A 16,717-nucleotide genomic window follows, 5' to 3' on the forward strand; every position below is an offset into this window, starting at 1 on the left:
AATACAATATATTTATAGGTCGAAGCGTACGAAAATACCGTAAGACTGTTTGGCTGTTCCCATTTCCTCCCCGAGGAGTTTGTATATTACATTTCATATTTGATAAGTAAAAAAACTACGACCAGGGTAAATATATGTTGTTTGATAAAAATATATAATAAAAGTTTATGCTTGCTGCTTAAATGTAAATATTTAAAAGGATAACGATGGAAATAACGTTAATATAAAAAATCCATGCGCATGTGTCAAACATAATTTTTGTGCTCATTAGAACACGGCTTTGTTACCAAAGCGTAATAAGGACGTCATATTAGAATTCGAATTTTTCTCTTGGTTTACACTTCGATAAACCATGTTTCCGAAACTACTTTCGTAATCTATTCATGCGCGATACCGTTCTTGCAAGGATACTGGGATTTTCAGCAAATTGAGATTAAAAAAAAAATGCATAACAGTTGTTTATATTCTAATGCATATATAATAAAAAATAAATAAAATAAATGCACTAAAGTTATTTAGAACTTGTCTTGTTGAATCGGATTAAACACTAGATAAATATTTATCAAAGGTACCAGGATTATAATTTAATACGCCAGACGCGCGTTGAGTCTACATAAGACTTATCAGTGACGCTCAGATCAAAATAGTTGTAATTCATTCTTTATAATAATCCATTCTTTATAATAATTTATTTTTTAATCTTTCAGATTTAACTTTTGGACATATTTTAAAACGTTTCTGTGATATGAATAGTTAAACATAATACTGTAAAAAAATCATTGAAAAGATGGCGTATTGGTTCAATGAACACTTTGTAATTTAAACGACATATGTGTATACCAAGTGTACTTTGAAACAGTCGCTATAACACAGAAAATACTTCCTTACTCACAAAAGATTGACGAAATTTGATACTCAAGTGTAAAAAACAGTAAATCAGCAGTGTCAAAGATTTTTATATGTTTTTGTATACAAATTAGGGCATATTGAAACGTAAAAAGAAATTTTAAAATAACCGATTTATCTATCAACTTAACCATAATCTATGAATTATAATGTTAACCTCTTAGGATTGATGTAAATGTATCTAAATCTCAACATTATTCCAAAACCTTCCAGTTATCTTGCTGAAACATCTAAGCAAATAACTGCGTCTTGCTTGTTTCAATAAATGTTTATTTATTGGACCGGTAACAAATACAGACACTCTATTACCAGAGATCGGTACAGCATATACTTAGATCGGCATTCTCTTTTCTACCTACAAATCCTCTTCGTTCCCGTTTGGACATAAGGCTATATGTTCCCGATTGAGACATCATCGAACCAACAATATGTTGACAACCATATATAAAAATGTTTAGCTATTTGAATCCCATTATTTGCAGGAATAATTGCACTCATACACATCAATTTGAAAAAGCTTGATTTCTATTTACTAATAGAAAGCAGATTTTAACAGAATAAACTCCGTTAGGTGTTCTGTATCTTCTTAATTTAGAATCTTACCTCTTCACTTATGTGTTTACTGATAGTCTGGTACGCTTCAGTATGGGGATAGTAGTAATCGTTTGTCCAATTGATACACAAAGATATCGTCAATTTAATGGTAAAATATGCTGAATCTGAAAAAAAAAACCCATAGTACTTTAAGATTATGGAAGCAGTTGCACTTATACTAGTATGTCATTCAATCTGTTTAAATATTGAGACACTTCTGAAACCTGAATACTGCTGGGTGTCTCAACAATTATGAAAGAGGGTAAAATCTATTGATAAGTCCTGATAAAAACATACTAAATAGTTTTTTCATCTAAGCGATTAATTTCTATGTGTGTGTAATTGCTTAGGTGGGTGTGACTGCTTTTCATTAGCCAAAGGAGTTATCTTGGTACAGTAATTACTGTCTTTGCCGGTTGTCCCAAGTTATAATTCAATCATTTGAAATCATATTGTTTTTAAAAATCTTAATATATTTTATGCTGTCATACTATTTACTGGTTTGCCTATTAACTCCTTTTTTATGTCAAACATAATAATTCAAAATATTATCTTAATTTTGAATAATTAAGTGACATCGCGAAATTTAAAATATAATTCAAAGCAATACTTTTAATATTTTAGGTATTGTAAATTCCTAATCATTCATTAGGTTCTAATGAAATGTAGATTTCTTTTGCATAGTCAAACCACCAATTGTAATGTTAAACAATATAACATTATCCTATAATTTGTGAATTAACTTTTGCACTACAATCATTGTTATTGATGCCCAAGGTTCATATGAGAGAAAAAAAACACTATTACTTGTAATAATTAATAATTGAATGGGCCTTTATGTTGCCATAATTATCAATTGCTTATAAAAGTTGAAAGGTACTTGATACATAATAATGAAAAGTGACAACATAAAGCTTTCGCTTAGGTTTTCCGTCATTTAAAACCATTTTCATATATACAAAAATGCATAACTAAAACGCTTACCGAGAAGTAGTTCCTGATTATCATACTTTGCTACCTTAGCTGCATAAGATAGTGGTGTTGACACAGAAATATTACACCAACCTCCCACTGTATAACAATAATATTCACATATAAACTTCTCTGATGGCGTTGTTGTTGGTGTTGTTGTCATGTCAGTCGTTGTAATCTCTGGTGTCGTAGTAGCTTCAGTCGTTGTAATCTCTGGCGTAGTAGTAGCTTCAGTTGTTGTGATAACTGGCGTAGTAGTAGCTTCAGTCGTGGTTATCTCTAGTGTAGTAGTAGCTTCAGTTGTTGTAATCTCTGGTGTAGTAGTAGCTTCAGTCGTGGTTATCTCTGGTGTAGTAGTAGCTTCAGTAGTTGTTATCACTGGTGTAGTAGTAGCTTCAGTAGTTGTTATCTCTGATGTAGTAGTAGCTTCAGTCGTGGTTATCTCTGGTGTAGTAATAGCTTCAGTCGTGGTTATCTCTGGTGTAGTAGTAGCTTCAGTTGTTGTGATCTCTAGTGTAGTAGTAGCTTCAGTAGTTGTTATCACTGGTGTAGAAGTAGCTTCAGTTGTTGTAATCTCTGGTGTAGTAGTAGCTTCAGTTGTTGTAATCTCTGGTGTAGTAGTAGCCTCAGTCGTGGTTATCTCTAGTGTAGTAGTAGCTTCAGTAGTTGTTATCACTGGTGTAGTAGTAGCTTCAGTAGTTGTTATCACTGGTGTAGTAGTAGCTTCAGTCGTGGTTATCTCTGGTGTAGTAGTAGCTTCAGTTGTTGTGATCTCTAGTGTAGTAGTAGCTTCAGTAGTTGTTATCACTGGTGTAGTAGTAGCTTCAGTAGTTGTTATCACTGGTGTAGTAGTAGCTTCAGTCGTGGTTATCTCTGGTGTAGTAGTAGCTTCAGTTGTTGTGATCTCTAGTGTAGTAGTAGCTTCAGTAGTTGTTATCACTGGTGTAGTAGTAGCTTCAGTTGTTGTTATCTCTGGTGTAGTAGTAGCTTCAGTTGTTGTAATCTCTAGTGTAGTAGTAGCTTCAGTAGTTGTTATCACTGGTGTAGTAGTAGCTTCAATCCTGGTTATCTCTAGTGTAGTAGTAGCTTCAGTCGTGGTTATCTCTGGTGTAGTAGTAGCTTCAGTAGTTGTTATCACTAGTGTAGTAGTAGCTTCAGTTGTTGTTATCTCTGGTGTAGTAGTAGCTTCAGTTGTTGTAATCTCTGGTGTAGTAGTAGCTTCAGTTGTTGTGCTCTCTAGTGTAGTAGAAGCTTCAGTTGTTGTGCTCTCTAGTGTAGTAGAAGCTTCAGTAGTTGTTATCACTGGTGTAGTAGTAGCTTCAGTTGTTGTAATCTCTGGTGTAGTAGTAGCTTTAGTTGTTGTAATCTCTGGTGTAGTAGTAGCTTCAGTCGTGGTTATCACTGGTGTAATAGTAGCTTCAGTTGTTGTGATCTCTAGTGTAGTAGTAGCTTCAGTAGTTGTTATCACTGGTGTAGTAGTAGCTTCAGTTGTTGTTATCTCTGGTGTAGTAGTAGCTTCAGTTGTTGTAATCTCTGGTGTAGTAGTAGCCTTAGTCGTGGTTATCTCTGGTGTAGTAGTAGCTTCAGTTGTTGTGATCTCTAGTGTAGTAGTAGCTTCAGTAGTTATTATCACTGGTGGAGTAGTAGCTTCAGTAGTTGTTATCTCTGGTGTAGTAGTAGCTTCAATCGTGGTTATCTCTAGTGTAGTAGTAGCTTCAGTCGTGGTTATCTCTGGTGTAGTAGTAGCTTCAGTTGTTGTCATCTCTAGAGTAGTAGTAGCTTCAGTAGTTGTTATCACTGGTGTAGTAGTAGCTTCAGTTGTTGTTATCTCTGGTGTAGTAGTAACTTCAGTTGTTGTAATCTTTGGTGTAGTAGTAGCTTCAGTCGTGGTTATCTCTGGTGTAGTAGTAGCTTCAATCGTTGTTATCTCTGGTGTAGTAGTAGCTTCAGTCGTGGTTATCTCTGGTGTAGTAGTAGCTTCAGTCGTTGTGATCTCTAGTGTAGTAGTAGCTTCAGTAGTTGTTATCACTGGTGTAGTAGTAGCTTCAGTTGTTGTAATCTCTGGTGTAGTAGTAGCTTCAGTCGTTGTTATCTCTGGTGTCGTAGAAGCTTCAGTTGTTGTAATCTCTGGTGTAGTAGTAGCTTCAGTCGTGGTTATCTCTGGTGTAGTAGTAGCTTCAGTTGTTGTGATCTCTAGTGTAGTAGTAGCTTCAGTAGTTGTTATCACTGGTGTAGTAGTGGCTTCAGTTGTTGTGATCTCTAGTGTAGTAGTAGCTTTAGTCGTTGTTATCTCTGGTGTAGTAGTAGCTTCAATCGTAGTTATATCTGGAGTAGTAGTAGCTTCAGTCGTTGTTATCTTCGGAGTAGTAGTAGCTTCTGTCGTTGTTATCTTCGGAGTAGAAGTAGCTTCAGTCGTAGTTATCTCTGATGTAGTAGTAGCTTCAGTTGTTGTAATCTCTAGTGTAGTAGTAGCTTCAGTAGTGGTTATCTCTGGTGTAGTAGTAGCTTCAGTGGTAGTTATCTTAGGAGTAGTAGTAGCTTCAGTTGTTGTGATCTCTAGTGTAGTAGTAGCTTCAGTCGTAGTTATCACTGGTGTAGTAGTAGCTTCAGTTGTTGTTATCTCTGGTGTAGTAGTAGCTTCAGTTGTTGTAATCTCTGGTGTAGTAGTAGCTTCAGTCGTTGTAATCTCTGGTGTCGTAGAAGCTTCAGTTGTAATCTCTGGTGTAGTAGTAGCTTCAGTCGTGGTTATCTCTGGAGTAGTAGTCGCTTCAGTTGTTGTGATCTCTAGTGTAGTAGTGGCTTCAGTTGTTGTGATCTCTAGTGTAGTAGTAGCTTTAGTCGTTGTTATCTCTGGTGTAGTAGTAGCTTCAATCGTAGTTATATCTGGAGTAGTAGAAGCTTCAGTCGTTGTTATCTTCGGAGTAGTTGTAGCTGCAGTCGTTGTTATCTTCGGAGTAGAAGTAGCTTCAGTCGTAGTTATCTCTGATGTAGTAGTAGCTTCAGTAGTGGTTATCTCTGGTGTAGTAGTAGCTTCAGTGGTAGTTATCTTAGGAGTACTAGTAGCTTCAGTTGTTGTGATCTCTAGTGTAGTAGTAGCTTCAGTCGTAGTTATCACTGGTGTAGTAGTAGCTTCAGTTGTTGTTATCTCTGGTGTAGTAGTAGCTTCAGTTGTTGTAATCTTTGGTGTAGTAGTAGCTTCAGTCGTGGTTATTTCTGGTGTAGTAGTAGCTTCAGTTGTTGTGATATCTAGTGTAGTAGTAGCTTCAGTAGTTGTTATCACTGGTGTAGTAGTAGCTTCAGTTGTTGTAATCTCTGGTGTAGTAGTAGCTTCAGTCGTTGTTATCTCTGGTGTCGTAGTAGCTTCAGTTGTTGTAATCTCTGGTGTAGTAGTAGCTTCAGTCGTGGTTATCTCTGGTGTAGTAGTAGCTTCAGTTGTTGTGATCTCTAGTGTAGTAGTAGCTTCAGTAGTTGTTATCACTGGTGTAGTAGTGGCTTCAGTTGTTGTGATCTCTAGTGTAGTAGTAGCTTTAGTCGTTGTTATCTCTGGTGTAGTAGTAGCTTCAATCGTAGTTATATCTGGAGTAGTAGTAGCTTCAGTCGTTGTTATCTTCGGAGTAGTAGTAGCTTCTGTCGTTGTTATCTTCGGAGTAGAAGTAGCTTCAGTCGTAGTTATCTCTGATGTAGTAGTAGCTTCAGTTGTTGTAATCTCTAGTGTAGTAGTAGCTTCAGTAGTGGTTATCTCTGGTGTAGTAGTAGCTTCAGTGGTAGTTATCTTAGGAGTACTAGTAGCTTCAGTTGTTGTGATCTCTAGTGTAGTAGTAGCTTCAGTCGTAGTTATCACTGGTGTAGTAGTAGCTTCAGTTGTTGTTATCTCTGGTGTAGTAGTAGCTTCAGTTGTTGTAATCTTTGGTGTAGTAGTAGCTTCAGTCGTGGTTATCTCTGGTGTAGTAGTAGCTTCAGTTGTTGTGATCTCTAGTGTAGTAGTAGCTTCAGTAGTTGTTATCACTGGTTTAGTAGTAGCTTCAGTTGTTGTAATCTCTGGTGTAGTAGTTGCTTCAATCGTTGTTATCTCTGGTGTCGTAGTAGCTTCAGTTGTTATAATCTCTGGTGTAGTAGTAGCTTCAGTCGTGGTTATCTCTGGTGTAGTAGTAGCTTCAGTTGTTGTGATCTCTAGTGTAGTAGTAGCTTCAGTAGTTGTTATCACTGGTGTAGTAGTAGCTTTAGTCGTTGTTATCTCTGGTGTAGTAGTAGCTTCAATCGTAGTTATATCTGGAGTAGTAGTAACTTCAGTCGTTGTTATCTTCGGAGTAGTAGTAGCTTCAGTCGTTGTTATCTCTGGTGTAGTAGTAGCTTCAATCGTAGTTATATCTGGAGTAGTAGTAGCTTCAGTCGTTGTTATCTTCGGAGTAGTAGTAGCTTCTGTCGTTGTTATCTTCGGAGTAGAAGTAGCTTCAGTCGTAGTTATCTCTGATGTAGTAGTAGCTTCAGTTGTTGTAATCTCTAGTGTAGTAGTAGCTTCAGTAGTGGTTATCTCTGGTGTAGTAGTAGCTTCAGTGGTAGTTATCTTAGGAGTAGTAGTAGCTTCAGTTGTTGTGATCTCTAGTGTAGTAGTAGCTTCAGTCGTAGTTATCACTGGTGTAGTAGTAGCTTCAGTTGTTGTTATCTCTGGTGTAGTAGTAGCTTCAGTTGTTGTAATCTCTGGTGTAGTAGTAGCTTCAGTCGTTGTAATCTCTGGTGTCGTAGAAGCTTCAGTTGTAATCTCTGGTGTAGTAGTAGCTTCAGTCGTGGTTATCTCTGGAGTAGTAGTCGCTTCAGTTGTTGTGATCTCTAGTGTAGTAGTGGCTTCAGTTGTTGTGATCTCTAGTGTAGTAGTAGCTTTAGTCTTTGTTATCTCTGGTGTAGTAGTAGCTTCAATCGTAGTTATATCTGGAGTAGTAGAAGCTTCAGTCGTTGTTATCTTCGGAGTAGTTGTAGCTGCAGTCGTTGTTATCTTCGGAGTAGAAGTAGCTTCAGTCGTAGTTATCTCTGATGTAGTAGTAGCTTCAGTAGTGGTTATCTCTGGTGTAGTAGTAGCTTCAGTGGTAGTTATCTTAGGAGTACTAGTAGCTTCAGTTGTTGTGATCTCTAGTGTAGTAGTAGCTTCAGTCGTAGTTATCACTGGTGTAGTAGTAGCTTCAGTTGTTGTTATCTCTGGTGTAGTAGTAGCTTCAGTTGTTGTAATCTTTGGTGTAGTAGTAGCTTCAGTCGTGGTTATTTCTGGTGTAGTAGTAGCTTCAGTTGTTGTGATATCTAGTGTAGTAGTAGCTTCAGTAGTTGTTATCACTGGTGTAGTAGTAGCTTCAGTTGTTGTAATCTCTGGTGTAGTAGTAGCTTCAGTCGTTGTTATCTCTGGTGTCGTAGTAGCTTCAGTTGTTGTAATCTCTGGTGTAGTAGTAGCTTCAGTCGTGGTTATCTCTGGTGTAGTAGTAGCTTCAGTTGTTGTGATCTCTAGTGTAGTAGTAGCTTCAGTAGTTGTTATCACTGGTGTAGTAGTGGCTTCAGTTGTTGTGATCTCTAGTGTAGTAGTAGCTTTAGTCGTTGTTATCTCTGGTGTAGTAGTAGCTTCAATCGTAGTTATATCTGGAGTAGTAGTAGCTTCAGTCGTTGTTATCTTCGGAGTAGTAGTAGCTTCTGTCGTTGTTATCTTCGGAGTAGAAGTAGCTTCAGTCGTAGTTATCTCTGATGTAGTAGTAGCTTCAGTTGTTGTAATCTCTAGTGTAGTAGTAGCTTCAGTAGTGGTTATCTCTGGTGTAGTAGTAGCTTCAGTGGTAGTTATCTTAGGAGTACTAGTAGCTTCAGTTGTTGTGATCTCTAGTGTAGTAGTAGCTTCAGTCGTAGTTATCACTGGTGTAGTAGTAGCTTCAGTTGTTGTTATCTCTGGTGTAGTAGTAGCTTCAGTTGTTGTAATCTTTGGTGTAGTAGTAGCTTCAGTCGTGGTTATCTCTGGTGTAGTAGTAGCTTCAGTTGTTGTGATCTCTAGTGTAGTAGTAGCTTCAGTAGTTGTTATCACTGGTTTAGTAGTAGCTTCAGTTGTTGTAATCTCTGGTGTAGTAGTTGCTTCAATCGTTGTTATCTCTGGTGTCGTAGTAGCTTCAGTTGTTATAATCTCTGGTGTAGTAGTAGCTTCAGTCGTGGTTATCTCTGGTGTAGTAGTAGCTTCAGTTGTTGTGATCTCTAGTGTAGTAGTAGCTTCAGTAGTTGTTATCACTGGTGTAGTAGTAGCTTTAGTCGTTGTTATCTCTGGTGTAGTAGTAGCTTCAATCGTAGTTATATCTGGAGTAGTAGTAACTTCAGTCGTTGTTATCTTCGGAGTAGTAGTAGCTTCAGTCGTTGTTATCTTCGGAGTAGAAGTAGCTTCAGTCGTAGTTATCTCTGATGTAGTTGTAGTTTCAGTTGTTGTAATCTCTAGTGTAGTAGTAGCTTCAGTAGTGGTTATTTCTGGTGTAGTAGTAGCTTCAGTGGTAGTTATCTTAGAAGTAGTAGTAGCTTCAGTTGTTGTGATCTCTAGTGTAGTAGTAGCTTCAGTCGTAGTTATCTCTGGTGTAGTAGTAGCTTCAGTCGTGGTTATCTTTGGAGTAGTAGTAGCTTCAGTTGTTGTGATTTCTAGTGTAGTAGTAGCTTCAGTTGTTGTAATCTCTGGTGTAGTAGTAGCTTCAGTCGTTGTTATCTCTGGCGTAGTAGTAGCTTCAGTCGTTGTTATCTCTGGAGTAGTAGTAGCTTCAATCGTTGTGATCACTGGCGTAGTAGTAGCTTCAGTCGTAGTTATATCTGGAGTAGTAGTAACTTCAGTCGTTGTGACCACTGGTGTAGTAGTAGTTTCGGTCGTAGTTATCTCTGGAGTAGTAGTAGCTTCAGTCGTGGTTATCTCTTGAGTAGTAGTAGCTTCGGTCGTTGTTATCTCTGGAGTAGTAGTACCTTCAGTCGTGGTTATCTCTTGAATAGTAGTAGCTTCGGTCGTTGTTATCTCTTGAGTAGTAGTAGGTTCAGTCGTTGTGATCTCTAGTGTAGTAGTTGCTTCGGTCGTTGTTATCTCTGGTGTAGTTGTAATCTCTGCGGTTGTTGTCATTTCCTGTGTTGTTAGTACATGACAGTAGCTTTCACAAACATCTGCAACTGAAAACCCAAATCAAAGTTTCAATAAGATTTTATAATGACTTCATACATTATGTCGTTGTGTATATATATTATTTTTTAATTCTATATCATGTTTTATTAAACATTTTTCTAAAGGGAGTCAAGTAGGAAAGTATGAATTTTGTAATTTCTATATATACTGGGTAAACGCAGAAATCCACCTCATCTCACATTTGATTAGCATTATTTGAAAAGCTCCGTTTGGTTTCTTATTGGAATACATGCCAAGTTCTATTTTGTAGGTATTGCGGTACTCTTTGTGTCAAAGATAGTATTCATATCTGGTTGGATAAAGCGTCTTTATCTAGTTAACTAAGAGCAAAGAATAGCTGAATTTCACAGGTAGATGTACACCGGAAAGACTATAGTCATGTGTAATTAGAAGAAATTCCCATGACCAAAATTATATTACAGTTGTTTTTCACTCGTTTTGTTGTTTGATGACGTGTGTGATTTTGTCCGTTTTATCGAAGTCCCTTTTTTAATTTCCTTGGAGTTTGGTATTTTTGTTATACTTTGTAGGGTTCAGTTGCTTTCGTTTACTTTGTAAACTTCATTTAGTTTTTGTCCGAATATTTAGTTTTCTAATACTTTGTGATCAACAATCATTGACAATCAAACAACTTGAATGCATCTATACTAGGTATGCACAACTAAAGTATTAATGAATGGGTGTTTTTATAATGGCCCTGTTATATGTCCAAGGTCTGAAATAATGGTCGAAGAAGTCTGTAATGGTCCGAGACATCCGAGGCCATTATTACTGACCGAGGACATATAACAGGGCCATTATAAAAACACACATTTCTTAATACATTTATTAACCAACTGAACAAAAGTGTATGTGTTGCTGCCAACTTGATGTACCCTCTTACTCTTTTAATGACAGTTTAGTTAAAAGAAAAAAAAATTGTTCTTCACCAACAAACCTTTCAATATACCAAATATCCAAGATATTAAGTTGAAACAAGTTATGTGTTAAAAACAAGATGAACAGTGATCCCTTTACATGGTTCTTTAATGTTTATTGCTGGTTACTAAATAAAATAAAATACAAAAAGGTATTATACTCTTTACAACTTAATTTTACTAACTTTATTAAAAACCGTAACTGGGCTTAATACAGACAAACTGGGCATTAATACAGGCCCATTACAGAAAATATATAAATTTTAATAAACAGTAATTTTTGGCAATAATGTACTTAGTTGGTTAATAGAATATGGTATTAGATGGAGACCTGTCTATGGAACGCCATGACTGTCTTCTGATGTTGATTTTTTAATATGTTCGGTGCTTTATGCATTATGTTCAGTAGTATGTATATTATGTTCAGTAGTTCTCCTATTAAGTTCAGTAGTTTTGACATTAATTAGTTTTTAATAATGAAACTACTGAACATAATAACCAAAACAACGAACATAATGTCAAAACTACTGAACATATTATGAAAACGACTGAAGATAATATGAAAACTACTGAACACAATATACATACCACTGAACATAATGCATAAAGCACCGAACATATTAAACAATTAACATCAGAAGACAGTCGTGGCGTTCCATACCTATCGTATCAATAGAAAAGTTCATGATACATTGTCTGTCATCAATTTGTTCATTTCTTACATATGGAGCAGTATCTGCTTACCCTTCCGGAGCACCTGAGATCACCCCTAGTTTTTGGTGGGGTTCGTGTTGCTTATTATTTAGTTTTCTATGTTGTGTCATGTAATCGATTGTTTGTATGTTTGTCTTCTTTCATTTTTAGCCTGGCGTTGTTAGTTTGTTTTCGATTTATGAGTTTGACTGTCCCTCTGGTATCTTTCGTCCCTCTTTTAGATACATCGTGACTTACAATCTTGTTACTAGAAACCATCTTGAGAAGGTGAAGCAGTCAGTCACATAACATAGTTCAACAGTAACTGTATTTTACAATTCATAGTCTATGTCTAATTAAAGTCCTGGTCATGATTTCGATATTATGTGACTAACGATTACTATACTTGTTAAATATACATATTTTAAGAATAGAGCAGCCTCCCACAAACATACGTCAATCTCACCTATATTTGGTGCTTCGTTTACTTCGATGGACTATTTTCAAACAGCAAGTTACCGATAATCATAAACAATTTAGAGTATGATGAATTTAAGAAAAAATCGTTATGTCTCCCTTTCTCATCTGTATGTTGAGGACAAAAGGGGAAAACGTTTGCGTCGACAATCAACAAACCTTATTCCACAAGGTTCAGTCAGTCGTAACAAAATTTGTCACAGGCATGTAATAAGTATACCGGAGCTGGTTTTGTTTTATTTATTTAGATGTTTGTTTATTATATTTTTATTGAATGAATGTATGAATCTTTTATTGCAAAAGCATAAACATGCTAAGACAAAATTAACAATATATATTACATAATATAAAACATGAATAGACAGCAGAGAACAATAGTATAATACAATGACATCTAAAATTATGAGACTAAATTAGATCGAATATTGAAGCAGCTTTAACATAATTTCATACTAGTAATTTAACAGTAAATTTGGTAATTTGATTGTGGTTATTATTATTGTATTGCTCTAAGACAATAACACAAACCAAGGAGTAAACTAAGACTCACAAAACCAAAGGACATTTACATCAACAGTTATAAATAATAATTAAGAAACAACACGAACTCCACTAAAACCCGGGAGTGAATTCAGGTGCTCCGGAAGGGTATAAGCATTTCCTGCACCGTATACGACACCCGTCGTGTTATTTCTTTGTTCAGTTCGGTAATGATGGAAGGTTATTATGACTGAGGAAGAATGTCAGATATGATTTCAGACACACTTTTAAGAATTTCTTACCAGTATAACATTGTGCATTCCCTGTAGATATGCCTTTCAAAATAAGCAATGAAGAAATAGCCAGTAAATCTGAATAGATCATTGTTCTGAAAGAAATAAGAAATTCATTATAAGCATTTATGTGTTATATCTTGTAAAATAAAATCCCAAATGGTGATATTTTGAATGAGAAAGGGTTTGAATGTGACAGGTGTTGAAACAAAATGAGGTAAAACCCATACAAGTTTAAAGACGTGTGTAAAATTTTATAGTTTACATTTTGTAATTTCGTTTTTTTATCTTTCATTTGTCCTACCTTTTATTTGTGATGACATTATTTTACTAATTCTCTTCTCTCCTTTTTTTAACACCAAGTTTTGTTCTTTATAAGAATTATTTGTTCCGCGTCCACTTAAATAATATGTACCAGGAATAAAGACTTGCAATATGCACATTTTTCTCGTCTAGTTATTTTTGTCAATTTAAATCTATTTTAAAATATTAACAAAAGAGTTCTTGGTATTGTATATTTTAAATAGATGTTATTATTAATGTGAACAATATATAATTTACAAAAAGAAACTCTTGGTTGATTTTGTTTCAATTCGGACATTACATTTGACATATGTTAAAAGATGTTTTCATATCTTATTTGAATATAACAGTATATACTATCATTATTACATGATGTAATTGATCGGACAATTGACATTAAGACAAGAAAATTGTATAAATGGCATGTCTTCTACTGCATCCCTTTCTCTTGATAAATTTTACATAACTAGTAAATATTTTATACGTACTTGTTATTTTTTTCAACTTTCAGTCTGGTCAGCAACATCAGGATCCAGAATTGATAAATTTAAAAACTATATAGATTTATTCAGGTAGTTAAATACGACAGGTATTTCAACAACATTTCTGAGAATTAAAATTGAGAATGGAAATGGGGAATGTGTCAAAGAGACAACAACCCGACCAAATAAAAAACAACAGCAGAGGGTCACCAACAGGTCTTCAATGTAGCGAGAAATTCCCGCACCCGGAGGCGTCCTTCAGCTGGCCCCTAAACAAATATATACTAGTCCAGTGATAATGAACGCCATACTAATATCCAAATTGTACACAAGAAACTAAAATTAAAATAATACAAGACTAACAAAGGCCAGAGGCTCCTGACTTAGGACAGGCGCAAATATGCGGCGGGGTTAAACATGTTTGTGAGATCTCAACCCTCCCCTAATACCTCTAGCCAATGTAGAAAAGTAAACGCATAAATGTAGAAAAGTAAACGCATAAATTGCATTTTTACTGGTATGGAGTAAAAGGACTCACACAACTGTTTTAAAAAGAATGTTATGAACTTGTCAAAACCTATACTCCTAAACATATAAAATTCGAAGATATTTACAAATATTTTCAATACTTTTATGTACTAACAAAACATTAATTTTCTAAGTAAATTAACCCATTAACGTTAAAGAATACCAAGGTATATGATTCTGCAACGTCAAACATTTGTATTATGTTATCAACATTTATTTTATGGCTTAATGAATAACCATGATATTCAAAATATAATTCTACGTTTTATTTTTGATTGGAACAATTTCATAGAAAATTGCAAATTGGACGAGCAGTTAATCATATGCATAACATAGGCACAGGAAGTTTGCGCTTTTTTACCTGTAAAACGATAGGACATTTGCGCTTCAAATACTATGGACATTTGCGCTTTAAAGTTTTGATTCACCTGTATTAATTTGACCGGACATTTGCGCTTTTTACCTATACTATAGTCGTCTACCTGTAATTTTAATGAGAAGTAATCATTACAACAAATGGTCCAGATTCCTTCCATGCCCACTATAATAAACAGTTGTACTCGATTCATCCTGCTATATTTTTATCATTAAACATAGGTCAGTGAATTACATTAAGATTCGTTACATTGATGAACAGCACCCTAGTCAAGAATTGAGAAAGAGAAACTTGATCATTTACTTGAAATGAGGGCGAAATACCAGTCTGAACAGATAACAAGAACTAAATGTGTTTACTCCTTGGGCTTCAGTTGTCGTGATAAACTGACATGTGATGAATTTACGTGTTTTTATGTCTTTATAATGTTTACTTTTAGCTGTATAAAAACTTTAAAAAAATATCAATGTGCTATGAAATGTGCTATGAAACTATTTTTTGTTTAACTTTTAATCATAAAGAACAATATAACTTGACTCTTCAAGGTCACACCTGCCGGTCCCAAGCCCGGATAAAAGGGGAGAGTAGTCATAACAATCAAATATTGCAAAAGCGGAAATGTCCTTTTTTTAAAAGCGCAAATGTCCTATGATTTGAAGCGCAAGTGTTTAAAATAAAAAGCGCAAATGTCCTATGAAAAAGCGCAACATCCTGCGCCGACATAGTTGATCATTTTGGATGTTTGTCATTTACCAAATAAATTTTGTTTACCCACCAATGCTTGTTTATGAACAAACAAACAGATAACTTCACAGAAAAATGTTTCAATAAGCATTTAGTACATTCAGGTTCATAGAATACTGACATCTTTTGGTAGATTGCAATTGCATAATACTTGTAATTTTAAAAAGTAAAATAAAAAAAATTCCGAACTCCGAGAAAATACTAAACAGAAAATTCCTAAGCAATTGGCTCAAACACAATGGATAACAACGGTCATATTCCTGACTTGGTACAGCTATGCATGTAAATGATACTGAAATGATAGCTTTATCACCCATAGGTTATATGGAAAAAGAAACTTCCTATATTTCTTAATACTTTAAACAAAGTCTAACTGATATTTGACGTCAAAATATCAGTGTTTATTTCTACAAAAATTGAAGAGTAAAAAATAAAGAACTTAAGACTTGGTTAACATTGCCCCCGACAAACACAATTAATATAAGACTTTGTTAAGTTTATTACGAAAGCTTATAATAATGACTATCGCTCGCTACTGCATGTATTGATATTTATTTTGTTTACATAATATTTCGAACTCACTCAACCATTCCAAAAAATAAATTTTTAATAATATTAAGTTTGAAGTATTGAAGTTATCTTATTCCTTTATGAATGAAAAGAATGGTTTTGAATTTCATCTTTACACAATATATTTTCAAACATCCATAGTTTTGTTGGATATCAATTTGTCCTGTTCAAGGTTAAAGCTATCCACATGTTTTCAGTTAGAAAAATGTACATAGATGGAAATATACCATTATAACAAAATAAATGCATAAGCTAACTTAATGAAATTGATTAATAGGAGTGTGCTCATGACACAAAAAACGTATCACACAGAAATATGAAGATAAACGACTAAAGTCGACACTGTCACAATCAGGGGATTGGTTGAACGATATAATGTGACTGTGTCTCAACTTACTTGTGCAGAGACATGTTTTCCTGGTCTTCTAGCTTCTTTCGCCTCAGTTAAAATACCGGAATAGTTGTGTGATCTGTAAGTATATCGACTTTGTTTTCTTGCAGGTTGTTCCATATAGACAGAGCGTGAATTCGCATTTGAGTAATACCGACAAAGGAAGCTGAACTTTTTTGGTCTTATTACTTATATATATTTTTTATCGAGCGTGTTCGATTTCATTTTGGTCAAAACTCGCTTCTAGCATACACAATTTCAATCCTGATATCTATAAGAAGTTCATTTACCCTGTTGACAAATAATATACATGAGAAAATACGTGTACCAAGTCAGGAGTATGACAGTGTTTATCCATTCGTTTGGATGGTGTGCTTTCCATGATTACGGGCTTTCCGTTTTGAATTTTCCACGGTGTTGGTTTTTTATTACTTCACTTTTTGCTCCTTTTTGGAGTCATTTGACTCTCTTCTCAATTGTTTGTTTTGCCTCGATGTGTATTTTCTGATTGGTTGATAAGATTTGAGCATCTGTAATCTACTGTTGACTCTAGTTTATCATGTTTATGCCAAAATCTCGTTAAAGATTATGAAGATTTTGAGCATCTTTCAAAGGGGGTTGTCAGAAAAACTTATAATTTCTAATGTAGCACAAATCTCAATATTTCTCTGAGTTCATTTCAAATTTATCTTTTATAAAGGTATATTCCGTTTTTAAACAAAATCAATGCATATGCATAGAGCTATATCGAATGGTAACAGCAGACCAGTATTCATCACTTTTGTGTTTGTCATTTATAAATATAAATTTTCTGAAAATGTCATGT

General features: G+C 35.0%; 1 protein-coding gene across 1 annotated transcript in view; it reads right to left on the minus strand.

Moving 5' to 3' along the window:
* Positions 1-12,923, minus strand: part of LOC143049478 (uncharacterized) — a 28,371-nt gene extending 15,448 nt beyond the window's left edge. The window contains exons 1-4 of the mRNA XM_076223095.1: positions 12,802-12,923; positions 12,507-12,592; positions 2,485-9,624; positions 1,510-1,625 (exon numbers count right to left, since the gene is read on the minus strand). Coding sequence (XP_076079210.1) covers positions 1,510-1,625; positions 2,485-9,624; positions 12,507-12,588 — 7,338 coding nt within the window. The 5' untranslated portion in view covers positions 12,589-12,592; positions 12,802-12,923. The remainder of the gene's footprint in view (positions 1-1,509; positions 1,626-2,484; positions 9,625-12,506; positions 12,593-12,801) is intronic.
* Positions 12,924-16,717: the final 3,794 nt, after the last annotated feature.

The sequence above is a fragment of the Mytilus galloprovincialis genome, chromosome 10, assembly GCF_965363235.1.
Source record: "Mytilus galloprovincialis chromosome 10, xbMytGall1.hap1.1, whole genome shotgun sequence".
Lineage (NCBI taxonomy): Eukaryota > Metazoa > Mollusca > Bivalvia > Mytilida > Mytilidae > Mytilus > Mytilus galloprovincialis.